This window comes from Oryzias latipes, chromosome 23 (assembly GCF_053564925.1).
Source record: "Oryzias latipes strain Hd-rR chromosome 23, Olatipes_Hd-rR_3.1".
Taxonomy (NCBI): domain Eukaryota; kingdom Metazoa; phylum Chordata; class Actinopteri; order Beloniformes; family Adrianichthyidae; genus Oryzias; species Oryzias latipes.
Genome location: NC_136259.1, coordinates 12,055,632 through 12,074,993, shown reverse-complemented (window position 1 = coordinate 12,074,993; position 19,362 = coordinate 12,055,632). Strand labels below are relative to the sequence as shown.

The window sequence follows — 19,362 nt, the reverse complement described above, 5'->3', positions numbered from 1 at the left end:
GAAATTCAGGCCAAGATAGAGAGGTGTGCAGTTGTTCTTAACAAAAACTAGAACGAACAGTGAACAAAGCCTTGCAGCATCACGTAACAAAAGGTTCCTCTGCGGTTGTACCATCAGACAACCACGTACAGAATCAAAGCAGCCTTAAGTTAGAGGTTTCTGCTGCTGAAAACCTACAGATGTGCTGCACATCCTTAAGAAACAAAAAAGCCAACAAAAAAATAAAAACAAATATTGAAAGCCTCAAGGGAAACGGCATTCCTTGGAAAAAAAAAAAGATAACTGGCTCGTTTATTTGTCGTGTATAAACATGTTAAAATGTGTCCAGAAAAAGCGTATTAAAGCAGGCTTAAAACCAGTAAACTGTAAAAAGACGGCTACAGCTTACCATCAGCTACAGGAGTAGGCCGTCAGCCCACCTATGGCATAGAACGCCTTCTTCATCCTCATCACCAGAGAAAAGTCTGTTTGCAGGTCAGGAATACAGCATAAATGGAATTATTGGGCTGAGTTGTTAGAACCTACCTGTAAATCACTGTTTCGCTCACCGGCAGAAGTCTTTTTTAAAGATCCATTCTGATGAAATTGGCAGTTTTCTTATGATTTAGGACACATCTTAAGAAAATTAAGCTTAAAATTGCATTTCTGAGTATTTCTTTATTCGCTGTGAATCAGGGGCAGACTATAAAATGCTGTTTAAAAAAGTTTGTAGTGATGTGGAAGCTACAATTGGTGGGCCACATCCTCCCTGCTCTGCACCATTCTGATGCATCCACCTGCAGGCAAATAAATCCATGAACGTCTTTGTTTTCCTCGTCTGAGCTGGAATCTGGATCTAAACTGTACAGCTTGATAGCTCTGATATTGCTCTATGCTTTTGTTGCCCCTCTAATGTTATTTTGGTGGTGTGAGGGGCTGTAAGCTAGCGGGAGATAGTGTAAATGGGGCCTGATGGGAAATGAGTGCCGGTTACTCCGTGCTAACAGTCCCACAACTCAGACGTAAATTCCTCATGAACTACTGCTGACACAGGTTTTATAATTTTGGCTAAAAACGACATAATCATGATTTAAAGACTAATGGTAATGCTTTGAAAACAGATCAGTAGAGGATCTATGTGAGACTAAGGTGGGACTTTAACTACAGTTACCACGCCCAAAAACACACAATTAATTCAACACTCGCATTACCTCACACAGCATGAAGAAATCTGCATGATGTTTCCTTTTTCTTTCTCTAAACTGAAGTTTCGACTTGATTGAGATAATTTAGTCTTTTCAAACCACATTGTCTTCTTCTTTTTGCTCATTTCTACTTTGGTTTTGAGAAATCCCAAAGCGGAATTTACAGTTCTTTCTTTACGTAGAAATGACTTGGTGTTATTACAATAGACAACAGTTTAAATGTCAGTCATTAGTCAGCCAACATAATTGATAATGTTTTGTAAGAAATTGCGTTGATGGGTTGGTTTAGGTAGTTTTGTCGTGTTTACAGCCTGAACAACCATTAACTAATTTCATTTAAGTGGAATATTTTTCTTTTTTTTTAATGCTTGATAGTTTTGCCTAACACAAAGAGATGCCTTCAGGGTAAAAATGGTTTAATGCTGTGGGACGGCATTAAACCAGAGGACGGTTCTTCCAAGGCTCTGGCGTGTCTTTTGTCTTCATCCGAGGATCTTTTATTGGAGTTTCTGCAGGTTTGACTTGAGGGGGGGGGGGGGGGTTCATCAGCTACAAAACATGTTTTAGAGGAAGCTTCTACAAAGAAGGAATCGGGGCCCATAAAAAGCTGTTCAATGAAAAATGCAGCCATTAGCCAATGCTGGCGGACAGCTTTTTTACTAAAACAAAGGAAAGCATGGGCCTCGTCTGACCGGCTTCTGTGTAGAAATCAACATCTGCAGCGGCTTCTTCCTCCCCCCAGCTGACACGGCCTGTGCTTTACAGACAGAAGCCATCAAATATTTACTGACTCTGGCTCATTAAATCTCCCACAGCCACTGAGATCTCAGAAGGGAATCGTCCGGTTGGATCTCAGTAATTAGACAGAAAGTGAAAACCTTCTTCTTTACTTTGGATGACATAATAACCCTACATGCATCTGAGCAGCTGTTGCGTGATTGGCTGTTGGATTCACTTCCCCATCATTCCCACTTATTCCTTCACGGTCTGGCTCTGCTGGAGGTCTTTTCCATCTTCCAGGAAGACCATTCTCTTCACAAATCCTCATGCTCAATAGAGAGTACACACCAAGATTTTTCATTCTGATCTCTTGACTGACACTGTTAAAATAAAGTTATTGTAATTTAGCTCTATTTTATGGGCAAAATGGGACTAAAATGCAATATAAAAAATCCATTTATTCTTGATTTTTGTGGAGTTTCTATCTTCTACAATAAATCAGATGATTTTGGTTACTAGTATATATATATTTTTCCTTTTTAATCAGTTGAGCGAACTGAACCAAATAGAACTTGACCGTCCAGAGACAGCTCGAACACAGCACCTGCACGCGGTCCATATGAGTGTCCGCTCACACAACAGCTGTCATCCTGCAGGCGTCACTCATTCCAGTTTCTAGGAGGCAGTTGCATTTGCTGTGTTGAATTCAATTCAATTTTATTTGTATAGCCCAAATTCCCACAGATTCCTGTGGATAAAACGTTTTTTTTTGTGTTTTATTTGCTCTACAATCCTGTTTTTCTGCTCATTGTATCTTGTTTTTTGTTACTTTGTTGTTTGTGTTCATGTGAGAAACTTTTTAGGATTTTATTTTAGTTTTTTTTTCTTTTTTGGTTGTTCTGAGGGATTTCTTGTAGAACAGTTAGTAGTCTTAACTAGAACAGGTTCCCAGATCTCTGTGCTCAGCCTTTACCTGCATGTAGCATCACATTCATAACCCCCAGAGTGTCTGGTGTTACTGCAGCTTCTGCTGGAGCTCGGACTCTGATGTTGGACCTGACGGTCTTGTTTGCAGTCCTTTCTCTGATTCTGTGGAGATTGAGTTCAGAATCTGAGCAGACCAGTCAAACCTGTGAACACCAAACTCACATCCATGACACCCCACCCCCACCCCCCCACACACACACACGCACAAATCCACACACACACACGATAACCTTCAAACTTATACCAATCCAGTCACACAAGCTCCGTTGAGGAGCATTTCACACTTTAGATGAGGTACTGCAAAATATTTAATAAACTGTTTACAAAGTTAATTAATACATTTGTTAAGCTTATAAGCAGTTTAGTAATATGGACATTTGTCTTCAATGGTCTAACTTTAGATGTTAAAGAATCCTATTAACACTTTCAGGTATTTGCAAGACATCTATAATGCTAATAAATATCGTACTAGCACCTTACACATAATGCCTATTCATTTGTTGAGTTAGTTAATAAAACATATAAAGCTTATTAACACTTAGGCTTGTGTGAGGCATCTATAATGCTTATAAATGTCTTACTAGAACCCCAAAAAATAATACTTCTTAATTTGTTAACAAAGGTTGTTCATAAATCTTATTACGTTTATTAACACTGACAAATTTGTTAGGTATCTATAAACCCAATAAATGTATCATCAGCATCTTGTAATCATCCTAATAGAAATGCTTGTAAATGTGATAACTAAGTAATTTAATAAACCTTATTAAACTTACTGTACCAATAAATGTCTTACTAACACCCTAAAAATTTTAATGCTTGTTAATGCATTAACAAAGCTTGTTAAGGAATCTTAATATAAAGTGTTACCAATTACATTAGTTTTCTGCAACATAATTGTTGGGATCTTTATGATGCATTGAGGGATTTTTTTTTTCATTTGATTTGAACATCAGTGCCACCGTGGTTAATCCTTTGATGTCAATGTTAATAATGTCGCAGTGACACCTAAATAACACGGGCTTTTTGACATACCGTAAATCTTCAACATCAACATGATCAACGTGAATCATCTTCTGACCAATAGATTCACTGAGTAACAGCTGTTTATTTTCTGATTTTGGCTTTTTGGAACCAGGAGGTACTTCCCATTTGGAATGCTAGGGGGGGAGGAGTCACTCAGTCCAATTCTCAGATACAGTCAATGATCAGATATCTTCATGGCTGAGCTGCTGTTCTTTTTTATCTCTTCCAATTCCTCTGAAACCACCAACATTTTAGCAGCGAGAAGATCTCACTAGTGGATTTGTTGCCGAGGCACCAGCAGACAGGAGTGTTTGGAGAAGCAGTGTGCTCAGGGAAGAGACTGGAACCTTCCTTCATTCCTTATACTGTACTGTGAATATGGTATTAAGCTGTATATGCAGTTTTTCAGTTCCCTTCACAATACTACCGTATGTCCCTATGCACAGTGTGTAACGAGAATGTGATAGAGGTTTTGCGGAACCGTTCGGTTGCTTCTGCAAAACCCATTAATTTCTGATAATAGACACCTCGTCATAAATTTACCTGCTTATACCATGGTCACTTATGAAAGAAGTAAACATAAATCAAAAATTAGTACTTGAATATTGTTATTTTTACAGACTATTTGCTACGCGGTGTGACTCATCATCTGAAGCTCAGCAGTTCTCATGTTCATGATGACCTCAGCAGTGCCACATCCTCACAGGGGGGTTCTGTGTTTGCAGGTTTCGAGAGAGGGAAGGAGGACCTCTTGCCTCTGCCTTTGAAGGAAGACTCAAATTCCATCTCCAAGAGCAAGGTTGGATTTCTCCACCCTCTCTCTTATTCAGTGCACTCAAGGTTGATCTGTCAAAGTCCACATCTAGTGTCTCTGAAGTGTCAAATGTAGGCGTTCAGCTCCCCCGAATCGCAGCACAGACGTTTTTAATCCTTAAGGGTTTACCTGAAACATCGGTGGTCCTCATCTTTTCAATAATGAAAAGTTTTTGAGCCAGAAAATTGTAACAGTGATGATATTGGAGAGAACAAGGCTCTGGCAGAGACCTTCTCTGCAGAGGAACAAGCAGCTTTATTCAAGTGAATATAATCAGATTAAGAGATTGTAGAAATGTTGCAGGTGTCAAAGACTGATGTTATCAAAGGTGAGCAGAGTCCAACTTTGAACTCTTCTTTTTTCTCGGCTGGAAGTCTGAAACAAAGCTGTACAATGGCTCAGACAAGGATGTGCCGGGATCTGGAGGAAAGCTCACCAAAAAGGAGTCCCTCAAGGTAACGGAGCTTAAAGCTGCTTAGCTCATTTCTATCCGGATGCTAAACCGCAGTCAGGATTAATGAGACGTTAAAAATACTTGTGCTGTCACTTACGTGGATCACTGTAGCCTGTTGATGGTTTTACGTCAAGTATTTTTAGAAATGCTAACCAGGCCTCAGAAGGCGTTGTAGTGATTCTGGAGTTTGATCAGATCATCAGATCTTTTGCATGACCCCCCCAACCACCACCACCTTGTGCTGCGTGCAGGTGCAAAAGAAGAACTACAGGGAAGAAAAAAAGAGAGCCACCAAAGAGCTTCTGAGCACCATCACAGATCCCTCTGTCATCGTCATGGCCGACTGGCTGAAGGTGGGTAGGTCCGCTGGGTCCATCACACTTCACCAAACCATGGTCTTTGGATGAAGCTCCTTTGTGAAGCACTTGAGCTCTGTCTGCAGATCCGGGGCACTCTGAAGTCTTGGACCAAGTTGTGGTGCGTGCTGAAACCCGGTGTCCTTCTCATCTATAAAACCCACAAAAACGGTCAGTGGGTGGGGACGGTGCTGCTGAACGCCTGCGAGCTGATCGAGCGGCCCTCCAAGAAGGACGGCTTCTGCTTTAAGCTCTTCCACCCACTGGAGCAATCCATCTGGGCCGTGAAGGTCAGAACGAGCCACTTTGACCACCAGAAAGGGGGGTTTTGACATGTAGACTTTTAAAAGAATGAATAAAAAAAATTAAGAATTTACTAAGAAAAAATGTGTTTTATGAAACCACAGTTTACTTTTGCTGAGCGACAAAAGATTTTGATTCAAACAGAATATGAATGTTAGAAATATGTTTGAATGATAAAGTTTATTTGTCTAATGATTTGCTTCTTTGCTATCTTTCTCTCTAAAATTATCTTTTCCTGATTTCAGCTAAATATACAAAAACACCTGGATATGGTTTTTAGCGTTACAGTACATTCTAACATTCTTTGGGTGAAAACAGTTTAAAGTATTTAAAAGAATCTGAGAAATTACGCAGAGCTAAACCAGTGAGGATTGAAATGATTCACAAAAAGGAAAAACTGAATGAGGTCTTACAGAATTGTTGGGTCAAAACAACCTGCAACCTCCAACCTCCAACAAGAATTTGCTTTGGTCTGTAATGTTCACCTTAGAAACACAAATTATGAGAGACAGAATGGAAAAAAGAATCCAGGAAATCACATTGTTTGAGTTTTTTTTCTGTTCTTTTTTAAAATAATTTATTCATAAAAAAAGATCAAAAATCTGTGTTTGGTCAATAACAAAAGTTTACTTTAATGGTTTGTAATGTAACCCAAGTTTCATTGCCAGAGGTCAAAGGTTTCCTGTCAGTTTTCAGCAGGTCTGCATTGTAGCTGCTATTTTGGTCTATTCCTCCATGCAGATCTTCTCAAGAGATGTGATGTTTTGGGGCTGTTACTGGAAACCAGACTTTTAATGTTCTGGGTTAGACATGTCCTGGCTTAAACATGGGAACCCTTGGAGAACTGCAGGATTAGATTCCATGATTATGTCATGTGTCACTATAGTAACCTTTGTTACTGTGGTCCCAGCTGTCTTCAGGTCACGAACCAGTTCTTCTGTGTAGTTCTGGTCATTTGAACCCACTATGTGAGATCTTTCATGGAACTCCAGGCGGAGAAAGATTGTCTGTGATCATCGTACTTTTTTTTTTTTTTTTTGATCTTTCATTTTCTAATTGATGCCCCAACAGTTTATTTCATCTCATCAAACTGCTTTCTTATTGCTGATTGGTTCCTCCCAGTCTGGTTAAGGGGGAAAATCTTGTCCCTGGTGTCCTTTGAGAGCTATTTGGTCATGGTGGAGATGTTTCAGTCTGACTGTTTAAGGGTGTGGACAGGTGTCTTTTATATGGAAAACCAGTTCAAACAGGTGACATTATAACAGGTAACCAGTGGAGGAGAGAAGAGCTGCTCAAAGAAGTATAACAGAATTCTTTTTTGTTTGTTGGTTATACAAAAGAAACTTTAAAAATCAAACAAAATGATTTGCTGGATTATTTTTTACTTTCTACTGTATCTCTTGGAGTTTAAATGTTCCTATGCTGAACATTACAGATCAAACTCTGCTTTCCTAAAGTGAAATTCATTTTAGCTCCATTTTAAAACCAGAATAAGTATGATTGCATGACTTCCTCTCTCTTGCAAAGCTGTTCATTTACTTTGTTTAGAATGCTATGGAGGAGATCTTCTTTCATACATGGCTGCTGTTGCATGGAAAAAGTCTATCGAATGTCATTGGTTATGATAAGCAGAACAGTTGTTTCTGCACACAGCTAAATGTGAAAAAAGGAACTAAATAATTCAAACAGATGGTGTCCATTTAATATTATCCTTTGTTCCCTTCTATGAGAACAATGAAGCAGATGTTGGCATTGACTGGATAATTTAAAAGGTAGCTCTTCAAAATGCAGCACAGAGAGTGAATAGGATTCATCCATGCAGCCTTTTAGCAGCAGATGTGTACCACTCAGTCCTCCTTAAATGTCCACTTGAGCCGGAGGTTCATCTTCGTTGTTACAAGTGTTTTTGAGAAGGCCTCCATTATGTCTTGCTGCTTTCTCTGCCATGAATATGCAAATGTGAGCTTGTGCATAGTTGCTTAAATGGAAAAATATCATTGTTTTGTTTTTTAAGTTCCACATTAATATTATTTCTTAGGTTATCAAACAGTACAAAGAGACATTAAAATAATTAATATACAGTACAGACCAAAAGTTTGGACACACCTTCTCATTCAAAAGAGTTTTCTTTATTTTCTTGACTATAAAAATTGTAGATTCACACTGAAGGCATCAAAACTATGTATTAACACATGTGGAATTATATACATAACAAAAAAGTGTTAAACTACTGCAAATATGTCATATTCTAGGTTTCTTCATAGTAGCCACCTTTTGCTTTGATTACTGCTTTGCACACTCTTGGCATTCTCTTGACTTTTGGTCTGTACTGCATACATTATTTGATTAAAGATTAATATATAAAAAAGTCTAGATATATTTTCTGATATTTTGTTTAAACTCTCAAAGGAAAAATTGGTGGACTCAATGGTGGGTTTTTGATTTTTTCTTTGCTCTGTAATGTCTTCAGGGTCCTAAAGGGGAAGCAGTGGGCTCAATCACACAACCGTTACCCAGCAGCCACCTCATCTTCAGAGCTGCCTCAGAGTCTGACGGTGAGACGCTTGCTTCGGTTCCCACAGACATCACTCCTTTAGCTGAACATGTCTTTAGAGCAGTTACTCCAATTTTTGAAGAAGAACTCCAGTTTAAGGCGGTGGTGAGGCTCATTTCTGGAGAAGAGTCTGCGTCATGAGGATGGGGAGAGGCACTTACTGGATGCTGCTCCTTCATATCACCAAAGCAAAGGAGATAATTGATTATTTAGGAGCCAAAAAACGATCTAGTCAGTCCACCAAAAAGGAACGAGGTGGTGTTCTGCTAAAGTCCACAGGACTGAAGGTGATGGGAATGTGGGAGGGCTGCTGAAGTCTGGACCTCCAGTAGGAGTATCTGCTGTGGTCGTGTAGTGTGTAGTGTAGTGTGTGTGTGCATGTTTTACAGCAACTCTTCAGGCTCCCTTTCCTGGACAGTCTGTACAGAGAATGTAAAGAAAGCCAAGAACGTCTTCAAGAACCTTTCACAGTGAAGCTAACACACTCTGACCGTTTCCTGCTGTAGGCAGATAAAGCGGAACAAATAAACAGATGGATGGAGTCAAGGCTTTAATCCTTTGGGGTTTTTTTTAATGCTTTTGAAAAATTATGAAAAAAATGGGACTTTCTTGTTTCTTCTTGGTGTACATTTAGGAGCTCCTCTGTCTCTATCCATGGTTACTGAAAACAGTCGAGCAGAGCCCCTGCCTGACATCTTCCATTAACCTTCCATGTTTTGCTCAGTTTGGTGGTGTCGGTCACCTTACAGGATCAATGCTTTACCGCTTTGATTCCAGGGCGGTGCTGGATGGATGCCTTAGAGCTGGCCCTGAAGTGCTCCAGCCTACTGAAGAGGACCATGATCCGTGAGGGGAAGGAGGACATGAGTGCGGTATCCACCAGCGGAGAGCACTCCATTAACTTCTACAGCCTCCTCAGAGCCCACAACCTCCATGGTTTCCAGTGAGAGCTGTGGTACACTGCCACCATGAGGTGAGTCAGTGGAAAATCTCTTTGAACTCTCTTCATCCTCTGTGCCTTCATCAGGTTCAATGACAGTGACCACCTGAAAGACCCAGACCTTTACTCCGACAAGTCAGACCGAGAGGGGGAGCCGGACCACGAGGAGTCTGACCCCGAGGGCTTGGAAGAGAGCGACAGTGACACTTCAGAGCGTCAGGATGACTCTTACATCGACTTGGATGCAAATGAGCATCTGCTGGAAACCCTCTACCAGGAGCAGTCCCACGAGGAGCTGGGGGAGGTACTGCTTACTGCTTTGTTCCACCTGTAGAGGAACCCAATCATCACGAGAAAAGGGTGTCACATGATTTCTGATGTTATTTTTATGTGTAAAGAGAAACAAATTATCGTTCAAAGGCATCGCTATAGGGTTCCTCATATAATGAAGAGAGATCTGCATTTTTCTTTGTTGCTGCTCTCACAGGGACTGTCTTTGATCACAGCTCTGGTGGTGGTGGTGGGGGGGGGGGGGGGGGGGTGCTGCAGGCGTGAACATGCACAGTTTCAGCAGAAGATGTGACAAAAAAAAGGGAAAGATTTAAACAGGTTTTTCTGCAAAATGTTGGGTTTTCTGTCTGCCCCTGCAGGCGGGCGAAGCTGCTCAGACAGAGACCGTATCGGAGGAGAACAAATCCCTGATCTGGACCCTGCTGAAGCAGGTCCGGCCAGGCATGGACCTGTCCAAGGTGGTTTTGCCCACTTTCATCCTGGAGCCGCGGTCCTTCCTGGACAAGCTGTCCGACTACTACTACCACGCAGACTTCCTGTCGGAGTAAGACTCTCACATCATTCTGTTTCTTTCTTCCTTCCTTCCTGAGCGCAGCTGCATCGGAGTTTTGGACCTCTCGTCTTAAACCAGTGACTTCATAGATCTGTTGGGAGCTAAAAACATAAGCGATCCCACTGCACACATCGAAGACTTTGTCATGAATGCACAGGAACATTAGAAAAATGGTTAAAATGCTATAATGGTCTGACTCAGGTTTATTCACAATTGCTCAGAAAGGGGATGTCTAAACAAAACTTTAGAACAGAATACACCAGCAGAACGTATAGCTTTTCCTGCGATGTTTTTGCCACAACTGTGCATCCATCCCTGGAGGTGGATGTGGATCCGGTTTATTAGTTTTGGTGAAAACATTCCCGGTTTGTTCCTTTTCATTACTTGTGCGCAGTGGATTTGTGAGCGCTTTGCTGAGAACTCACTTAACACCTTTACTGACACAAACCGAAAACACATTAGCTTTTGGATGGAAGATACTTTGATGTGCCAGCTGGTTGGATGGATTCTTGTTGTATAGTCTGAGCAAATTCAGTGAAACATGTTTAGTGTTTTCTGATCTTAAAGTTTGATAACAGATGGTCTGTGGGAATTCAGCAGGTCACAGAATTGTTTTTTCCTAAAACACGTCAGTAGCTGCGTTTACATGGACAAAAGTAATCAGAAGGAAAATGCATCTTGTAAACACGCCGTTGGGAATACTCTGCCCCGATCAGACTCGTTCGGATCACAATTTCTTTCCGATCGAGATAGGTGGGTTATGCTGATTGTTGATCCGGTCGTGTTGCATGTAAACAGTTCGTTCCGATCGTTTGTCACTACTGCTCTGGTTTACGTCACGCATGAACGGTGTTTCGCTCCAGAGAGCAGGACCGACCAACTGCTCCGCGCGAGTGAACAGTGTCTGTGAGGAGAGCAGCCAAAGTTATAGCTTTGCATTTCCTGACAGGGGGGTGGTGCTTTGTTACGTGCTTGTTACGGGTGCTTTGTTAGGCTTCTGTCCCCAAACTGTTCAAACGTGGATTTGTGTTTCCAGTCGTGTCCCGACAAAATATGGCTGATGTTATTCACACATTTTTACGTGCAGCCAAGATGCAGATTGCAGCATTTCCCGCATGGATTTTGTGTTCATCAAACAAGGCTAATGTTGTTAGCGCGTGTTTGCCTTCTCCTAACCCTGGCTTCTTCCAGCTCCGTTGTTCCACACAAAAAAAGCACTGACCACACGGATTAAAAATAAAATGATGAGCGAACAGGCGCTTCATAATATTTATAACATTAATAAAAGCATGTTTAGAAGATCATCTCGTTTATTACAGAGCTGCCGCATAAAACACTACTGCGCATGCCCAAATGATTTATTCCGACCGAAAGTGTGACCATGTGGAACGTTTGTTATAATCGGAAAAAGTTTTTCTTGGCCCATCTACACGGTTGAATTCTAATCCGACCACTGATATGATCAATATATTTTGCCCACGTAACCGCGGCAAATGTTTTTGTTGCCTCACACTTCTGCTTCAACGTAAATCCACAATTTTTCTTTCATGTGAAAATCTTTTCCTCCAGGCTCTCTGGAATCTGCTGTTGGGTTGTGTTGCTGTGTTTTTGTCTCGCTGCTTTAGGAAAGCTGCTGATGAAAGGCAGAGATCACAGACAATATCTTTTCCAAGAGAGAAGAAAGAAAGCATTTCTTTCACCCCCTCTTTTCTCAGCAAAGGACCCCCCCCCCCCCTTCCCATCTCTTGTCAGAGTTTTGGTAGCACTTGTCAGCTTTTGTTATCGGCTGATGTCCCTCGTGGCGGACTCTGCAGCATGGGGTCACACTTTTAGCACCTGGAGGTTAGAGCCAGTCCTCCTGAGGAACATCGGTCTGACTGAAGTTATCTTTTTCAGAGCCGCGGTTGAAGAGAATGCCTACAACCGGTTGAAGAAGGTGGTGAAGTGGTACATCTCCGGGTTTTATAAGAAGCCAAAGGTGAGTTTAGCTCATTCCCTAATTCCTGGTTTTCTGTTCACTGCGAGCTGACATGAACGCAAGCCTCCACCCACAGGGACTGAAGAAGCCCTACAACCCCATCATCGGAGAGACTTTCCGCTGCCTGTGGCTCCATCAAAACACCAACAGCAAGACCTTCTACATTGCAGAGCAGGTAAGGGCCTCAGCTTTTCTGTGTGCCAAAGGAAGGTTCCACAGCTGTCATAGTGACCTTCTCCTCTCCGCAGGTGTCCCATCATCCACCTGTGTCAGCCTTCTATGTCAGCAACAGAAAAGACGGCTTTTGCCTGAGCGGCAGTATCCTCGCCAAGTCCAAGTTCTACGGTACGCAGTGGAATCCCAGTGTTGTCAGTGTCAGCTGTGGTCACTGTCGGCATTGGAAGGAGAAGATAAGAATCTTTAGAGAAGAGCTGGTCCAGCTGGTCGACTGACACGAGTCGTCAAACACTAACAAGAAGAAGCAGAGTGTCTGTTCACAGCAGGCGTGAAGTCAGGGCTGCAGATCAGTAACTCCAAAATGCAGCTTTTGCTGCATCATGACTCATCTTGGTGTGGTTTAACCCTTTAACTCCAGAGCTTTAAGCTCTGTGTAATGTGATCAAACTTTGTCCCAAAAATACATCTGGATGCTGCATTTTGGACCAGCTGCAGCCTGGCCATTGAATCCTTTGGTAACTCAGCATATGAAGAGCTTCAATAATTTAGTCTGGACAACACGAAGCATTGGGTGACAATTTCACTATTGGTTTTTGATATGAAAGACACTAGCCAGACGTTGCATCTGAAAAAAGCAGGACCTGGTCACAGCGTTTATTTTGAGGTCGAACTCCAAAGTTTAACACCCAGGTTTGTGACCACAGACTGTTCAAAAGGGGAAAGAGAGATGAGATCAAGACCATGATCTCTTCAACTGCTAGGGGTAAACACCATTACCCCAGTTTTGCTTTCATCTAGGCCAAGAAAGTTAGCCGACATCCATGACATAACTTCAATAGGACAGTGGATTTTTGTGATAATTGTGCGGTCGGGACGTAAATTTGGCAGTCAGTAACACTTGGATGAGTGAGAGTCCATTCTAACACAGAAAGGGCCCTCATTCATCCAAGCATGCAGATGAGCAACATTAGCTCACAACAGTTAGTTGTGAAGAGGACAGTACAATCCTGATCTTCTGAGCTCTTCACACCAAAATCTAAGCAGTTCAGATTGGATTCTGCAGTTGATCAGCTCCATCAGAGTTCTTCTCTTCAGTTTATGTTACATGTGGAGTGATGAGGCTTCGGTTTCATTCTGACATGGTCATGGTGCTGAGTCATGTTCCAGGCTGAAGGTGCTAAGAGGGTCTATCTGTCTAGGGAACTCTCTGTCAGCCATACTGGATGGAGAAGCTCGCCTGACCTTTCTGAACCGGGGGGAGGACTACGTGATGAACATGCCCTACGCTCACTGCAAAGGTGCAGCTGTTTCCAGCCCCCTGCACTCACTCGGCTGGAAGCCTATTTTCTAACGCCTGGTTTTCCGTCAGGCATCCTTTACGGAACCATGACTCTGGAGCTGGGGGGGCAGATCACCATAGCCTGTGAAAAAACTGGCTACAGCGCTCAGCTGGAGTTCAAGCTGAAGGTAGGATAAGCCTCTCTGCATCAGCTGGAAAACAGATGAAGGGAGGGGACTCCTTTAACCAGAGTTCGTGCAGTCATGAAAAACATGGAAAGATTTTGGAAATTGAAAATGAAAAACGTGGAAAGGTTTTGAAAATTGAAAATGCAATTTGCAGGGCCTTGAAAAGTTTGTAAAAAAAACAAAATCTGTAAATCTTTGGAAAATTCATGAAATTGTAATCTTTTGGGAGCAAATATCATACAAAAAAAGTTTAATATGAGACTCAAATTTAAATTGTGGCAGAAATTCTACCTCCTGCTTTCAGTGATTGGAGTTTACGTTGCCGTCAAGCAGTTTGAGTTGCTGTCAGTTCAGCACTTGGTGCTTTCAGCTTGCTATTGTGAAATGCCAGGAAATGTAGCGTTAATGATAAGTGGCCTTTCAAGAAGTATCAACTGTGGCTACTGAAAGACCCTGAAACGCATTTTGCACCAGAAACTTGCAAAATGCAGACTTTGCTAAAAGTCTTTCGACATCAGCAGCATGAGAGGAAGTGTGGCTGGTGAGAAACACTGACAGCTGTCGAATATTGCAGAAGCCAGGCAGTCAGACGGTACCTTTGCATTCATTAAAAAGTAAAAAATGGGGGATCTTCGTTCTAATATTTTTGAAGAACTGGAAAAGCAAAGAACTCCAAACATGGTGGGCTCTAACCTCATCTGTTCATGAAAACTAGAAGATGAGTTGCAAGTCAAAGTTGAAAAGCCACAAAGTGTCAACGATCAATCAGTTTGTGTTCGTCATCATATCACCAGTCTGTTTGGTTCTTCTACTGATTTTATCCACAAACATTACAGAAAAAACTTTGAAGAAGTACCAAATATTGACCAGTATGAACTGTTTATTTATTTGTATTTATTTTGTTTGTGAGTCAATGCTGACAACAATATCGGACAGAAAGCACCTAAGTCTGTGGGTGACCTGCTCGACGCTCAAATTTGGAGTGTAGTCAACGTTGTCAACTTCACTATAATTTTTTCTGATTTTGCTGTAACTTTTTCCAGAATTAGCTTTAATATTTTTAGGACCGCAATAGTTGTAGTGCTAAAGCGAGGAGATAAGGACGTGTCTAAAACTTGCATAACTCAAACACGCTGGTTCACTCTAAGAAAGAGGAATGATGAGGGGTTTGTGTGGAATTTATTTTAACAATACTGTAATGAGCACTTGTGATGTTTTTGAGGGTATTTATGGGCAGTAACTGAGAAACTGGTATTGCTTGTCTGGGTTCTTTTCTTTTACTTTACTGACGGTCCCTGCCTGTGGAGTAATATTTCTGCCACCACGTTGCACACAAAACTTTCTAAGTTGAACACAAAACTTTCTAAGATTTTTGCTCAAAAAATTTTTTTTTTGCTTTCAAAAACTTTTTTTTGCTTTCAAAAACTTTTTTGCGTTTGCAAAACACATTTTTCGCGTGCGTTGTCTCAAATCTCGCTTTTGTCTTCTCTTTGATTTTTGCTGACTACTTTGAGCGCGACTTAGTGTGATATGACTGCCACTGACATCGCCAAAAAGAAATTTGCATGCGTTGTGTGTCATCTTACTTTTTTCCTATCTTTGCTGAGTTAAGTTTCGGTTTGACGTGACCAACCTGCCATCAAACAGCTGCTGATTGGTCCAGATTCTAACCAATCAAGTGTCTCTGTCTCATATTGACGGTGCGCTGAGCCAGACATGGACTTTAGACTTTGTGTCGGTTCTGTTCGTAGAGGGTTCTGCCGTTTTCAACGATTGTAGACCGTTTCTCTGAGAGTAAAACCCAGAAGGAGCAGCAAAGCAGCTAAAATCAAACAGAGTTTAGTATTTATTCATGTCAGTGTAGTGATGAACGTGTTTGAAATGTCTGCAGCAGAAAAAAACGTCCGAGCTCTGACTCTATCCAGCAGGGAAGCAACACTTTTTAAGATTTGTATCTGAACTATTGTTTTATTTTGGTAAAAAATGATTGAAATATTAAGAGAAAATAGCATTTTTTTATGAATAATATTTTTTAACTTTGGACAAATGCTCACAAGTTCTAAAACAGAAATGATAATAAAAGTCAAAAAATGCCTCTTCTGTGTTATATACATTGAGTCTACTGTGGTGAGCCATCATTCTTCTGCTTATCATTGCTGTTCATCTGATCCCAAACACGTGTGCAGCATTAAATAATATGTGCTTTGAATCTTTTATTGTTTTGTTTTAACAAACAGACCTTAAAGAAAATCACACTTTTCACTAATAATTTGCTCTGCAGGATTCACATATCACACACAGGCCTGTTGATTTAATGTCAGCAGATAAACATGACAGTTTCAGGAGATCCTCAGCCATAAATTCAAAAATCTGACTTAATAAAAATGAACTAATGCTGAAAAAAGAAAGTATGAATTATTTTTAAAATTATATTTAAAAAAATGAAAACGTCTTCATCCAAAAATACAAAAATGAGGGTAAAAGAGCTGGTTCAGCCTCTGAGCCTCCGCAGCAGACACCATGTTAGATTCATATGGCGATTTGATTGGTTAGAATCTGGACCAATCAGCAGCTGTTTGATGGCAGCTTGGTTACGTCAAACCGAAACTTAACTCAGCAAATATAAGAAAAAAGTAAGATGACACACAACGCATGCGAATTTCTTTTTGGCGATGCCAGTGGCAGTCATATCACGCTAAAGGCCCGTACACACCGGGACGAATATTCGCCAGGCGTTATTCGCCAGCGTTTTTCGCCACGTTTTTTGTGTTCACACCCAGGCGATTTTCGCTGACGATGAGTGGAGTGAACATGCAATTTCATTCCCTGACATTAGATGGCGCTTAATGTAAAACAGAAATACTCCTGTACACAAGGTGGCGCTGCGCAACTTTACGCTTCTGAAAGTCGCTTTTCACTCAGAAGAAGAGAGCAAGTATTTACACGCTTGTCAGAATCAAACAAAGAAAACATGAATATTTCAAGCACCAGTAGCTCCAACTGGTGCTTGGTTCGGGGATATTTTAGAATGTCCGTCATTATTGCTTCGCGGCTGTGTGTAGACGCTACTTGGCGTCTATCTTCTTCGCTGGTATGTGTGCTCAGCAAGGCAGTTTTGTGTTTGAGCGCCCCCAAGTTGTGTTTTACTGTAACTTCAGAAGCTCCAGACACGTGAGCAAAAGCGCCATTCTCATTGGTCGAGTAGATTTCGACGCGATGCGTCGAAAAAAAAAAACGAACCCGAGGCGTTTTTTTTTTTTGACGCTTTGGCGCGTGGCGTTTTTTTCGCGTCGGTGTGCACACTCTAATTGGTGCCCTTTGTTTAGTCACGAGGCGTTAAACGTCGGCGAAAATCGCCGGCGAAATTCGTCCCGGTGTGAACAGGCCTTCAGTCGCGCTCAAAGTAGTCAGCAAAATCAAAGATAGGACAAAAGCGAGATTTGACACAACGCACGCGAAAAAATGTGTTTTGCAAACGCAAAAAACGTTTTTGAAAGCAAAAAAAAACTATTTTTGAGCAAAAAACTTAGAAAGTTTTGTGTTCAACGTGGTGGCAGAAATATCACTCCATACCTGCCTGCCTCTGGAGCTTCACATCAAAGTAAACTCTGGCTGGAACTCGTTTTCTGCATCACCACAGACAAAAATAAACAGTTCATCCTGGTCAATAGAACTACATCCAAGGAAGAACAGACTGGTAATATGGTAACGAACACATAAATAAACCAGATCATGTCTATTAAACTGACACTTTGTAGCTTTTCATCTTTGAATTGCAGCTCATCTTATAGTTTTCATGAGCAGATGAGGTTAGTCTATAGTTCTTTGCTTTTGTAGTTTACTGATTCTTGAGAGTTGGAACATAACACGTCTTATATAAAAAGTAAATTTTATTAATAAAAATTATTCATTTCAAATGGATTGGATCTATAAGAATTGTGAATACTGATGTTATGTTTTAGCCTAGATAATTACTTAATTTGCCACTTAATTTGCTCAAATGAATGACTTGTGATCAGGCGCCCAATGTTATTATGCTTGTCCTCAGTATTAGTCACAATAGTCACCAGCATTGAAAAACATTAAGTCTTTACAATTGTGCAAACATTTATATCAATTTTAAGCTGGTGGTTAAAAATGTATAAAATAATAAATATCATGAAAAACGAAACAATTTTTGAACAGTAAATAGAACAGATTAAGTTTTTCTGAAAGTTTTTTGTCCTGACTCAACAATCAAAGAGTTCTAAAAAATATTAGAAAAAACTAGGATCACGAAAAAAAATGAGAACAAAGATCACCCATGTTTTTTGTTTTGTTGTTTTAATTGAATGCTGGACGCTTGAAGCTTTCATACGTTACTGCAGTTTCCTCCACACCAACAGAAACAGCCGTTGATACGGTGGCTGCAATTGTAATGGCAAGGCAGACAAACTTGGATGAATTAATGTGTCTTGGTTTGATTTAGCAGCACCGACTACATTGGTCTGATTGAAATGTGTTTTCTTGGTTTTGGAAATTCTGTGAAAGGTTATGGAAAAGTTGTGGAAACCATTGCTAAAAAAGTGTACAAACCCTGTTTAACTCATCAGAAATAAAAACTCTATTTATCTCCTGTACACCCCCCACCACCATTCCACTCCTGCCCCCACCAAAACTATTCCTGATTCCCATCATCCTCTCTGTCCCTTCTCAAACTGTAGCGGCAGGTATGTTAAATCTCCAGCTGTTGTCCAAAGCAGACTGGTTTGTGTCCATCAGAGGATCCCCCCCTCTCACACACCCACACATATTTACTTCATGATAGCTACTGCGGTTTGAAGCGCATTAACAGGCTTCAGCAGCGTCCCACCTTCCTTTATAAAAATCTATTTACTTTGAACAAACCAGTAGAAGCAAAGAAACCCCGACTTTTATTCTGAAATGGCTGAGAAAAGAAGTGTAAAAATATTTTTTCTTCTTCTTTACCGTTTCTGGCTCTTTCTGTTGCTCTCCTGGTATTTTTCCTCCCTGCTTTTACACCTCTTCTAATATCCTTCAACTTCCGTCCCTGTTTCCTCTTCCTCCTCTCCTTTTCCCGTCTGCTCTTTCCCTCAGCCGTTTCTGGGAAGCAGTGACTGTGTCAATCAGATCTCCGGGAAGATAAAGCTCGGAAAGGAAGTGCTGGCGACTCTGGAAGGACACTGGGTAAGAAGAACTGCTCACGTGGTTTTCATCCAGCACTGCAGTCAGGATTAGTGAAATACATCATCTGATCTCAGTGTTTAGTCTGAAAAACAATATGTAAAATATGAACTAATGGATGCTCTTTCAAAATAAGGTCATATTTCAGTCCATTTTCAAAAAGAGTACAAATATAAAATGACTAGTTCATGAAAAGATATTATAAATATTTATATTTCTGCTGTAAAAGTGGAAACATTTATGTTGTTTAAGAAAGAACTGAACCAGCAAAAAGAAAAACATGTTGGGAAAAATTTCCCCAATAGTTTTTAAAAACTGTAAATTGAAGTCGCTAGGTAATAAAATCTTTTGACTGGAAAAACGGGGACAAAAGT

The 19,362-nt window shown here is 40.9% G+C and overlaps 1 protein-coding gene across 11 annotated transcripts in view; it reads left to right on the top strand.

The window, feature by feature from the left end:
- osbpl8 (oxysterol binding protein-like 8) overlaps positions 1 to 19,362 on the top strand; it is a 101,439-nt gene that overhangs the window by 67,925 nt on the left and 14,152 nt on the right. For all 11 annotated transcript variants that reach the window (XM_078941649.1, XM_023952609.2, XM_023952606.2 and 8 more), the window contains 14 exons: positions 4,643 to 4,716; positions 5,106 to 5,186; positions 5,437 to 5,538; positions 5,628 to 5,831; positions 8,315 to 8,399; positions 9,176 to 9,341; positions 9,426 to 9,642; positions 9,989 to 10,173; positions 12,079 to 12,160; positions 12,237 to 12,335; positions 12,409 to 12,505; positions 13,537 to 13,635; positions 13,707 to 13,804; positions 18,902 to 18,991. In XM_078941649.1, coding sequence (XP_078797775.1) covers positions 4,643 to 4,716; positions 5,106 to 5,186; positions 5,437 to 5,538; positions 5,628 to 5,831; positions 8,315 to 8,399; positions 9,176 to 9,341; positions 9,426 to 9,642; positions 9,989 to 10,173; positions 12,079 to 12,160; positions 12,237 to 12,335; positions 12,409 to 12,505; positions 13,537 to 13,635; positions 13,707 to 13,804; positions 18,902 to 18,991 — 1,679 coding nt within the window. The remainder of the gene's footprint in view (positions 1 to 4,642; positions 4,717 to 5,105; positions 5,187 to 5,436; positions 5,539 to 5,627; positions 5,832 to 8,314; positions 8,400 to 9,175; positions 9,342 to 9,425; positions 9,643 to 9,988; positions 10,174 to 12,078; positions 12,161 to 12,236; positions 12,336 to 12,408; positions 12,506 to 13,536; positions 13,636 to 13,706; positions 13,805 to 18,901; positions 18,992 to 19,362) is intronic.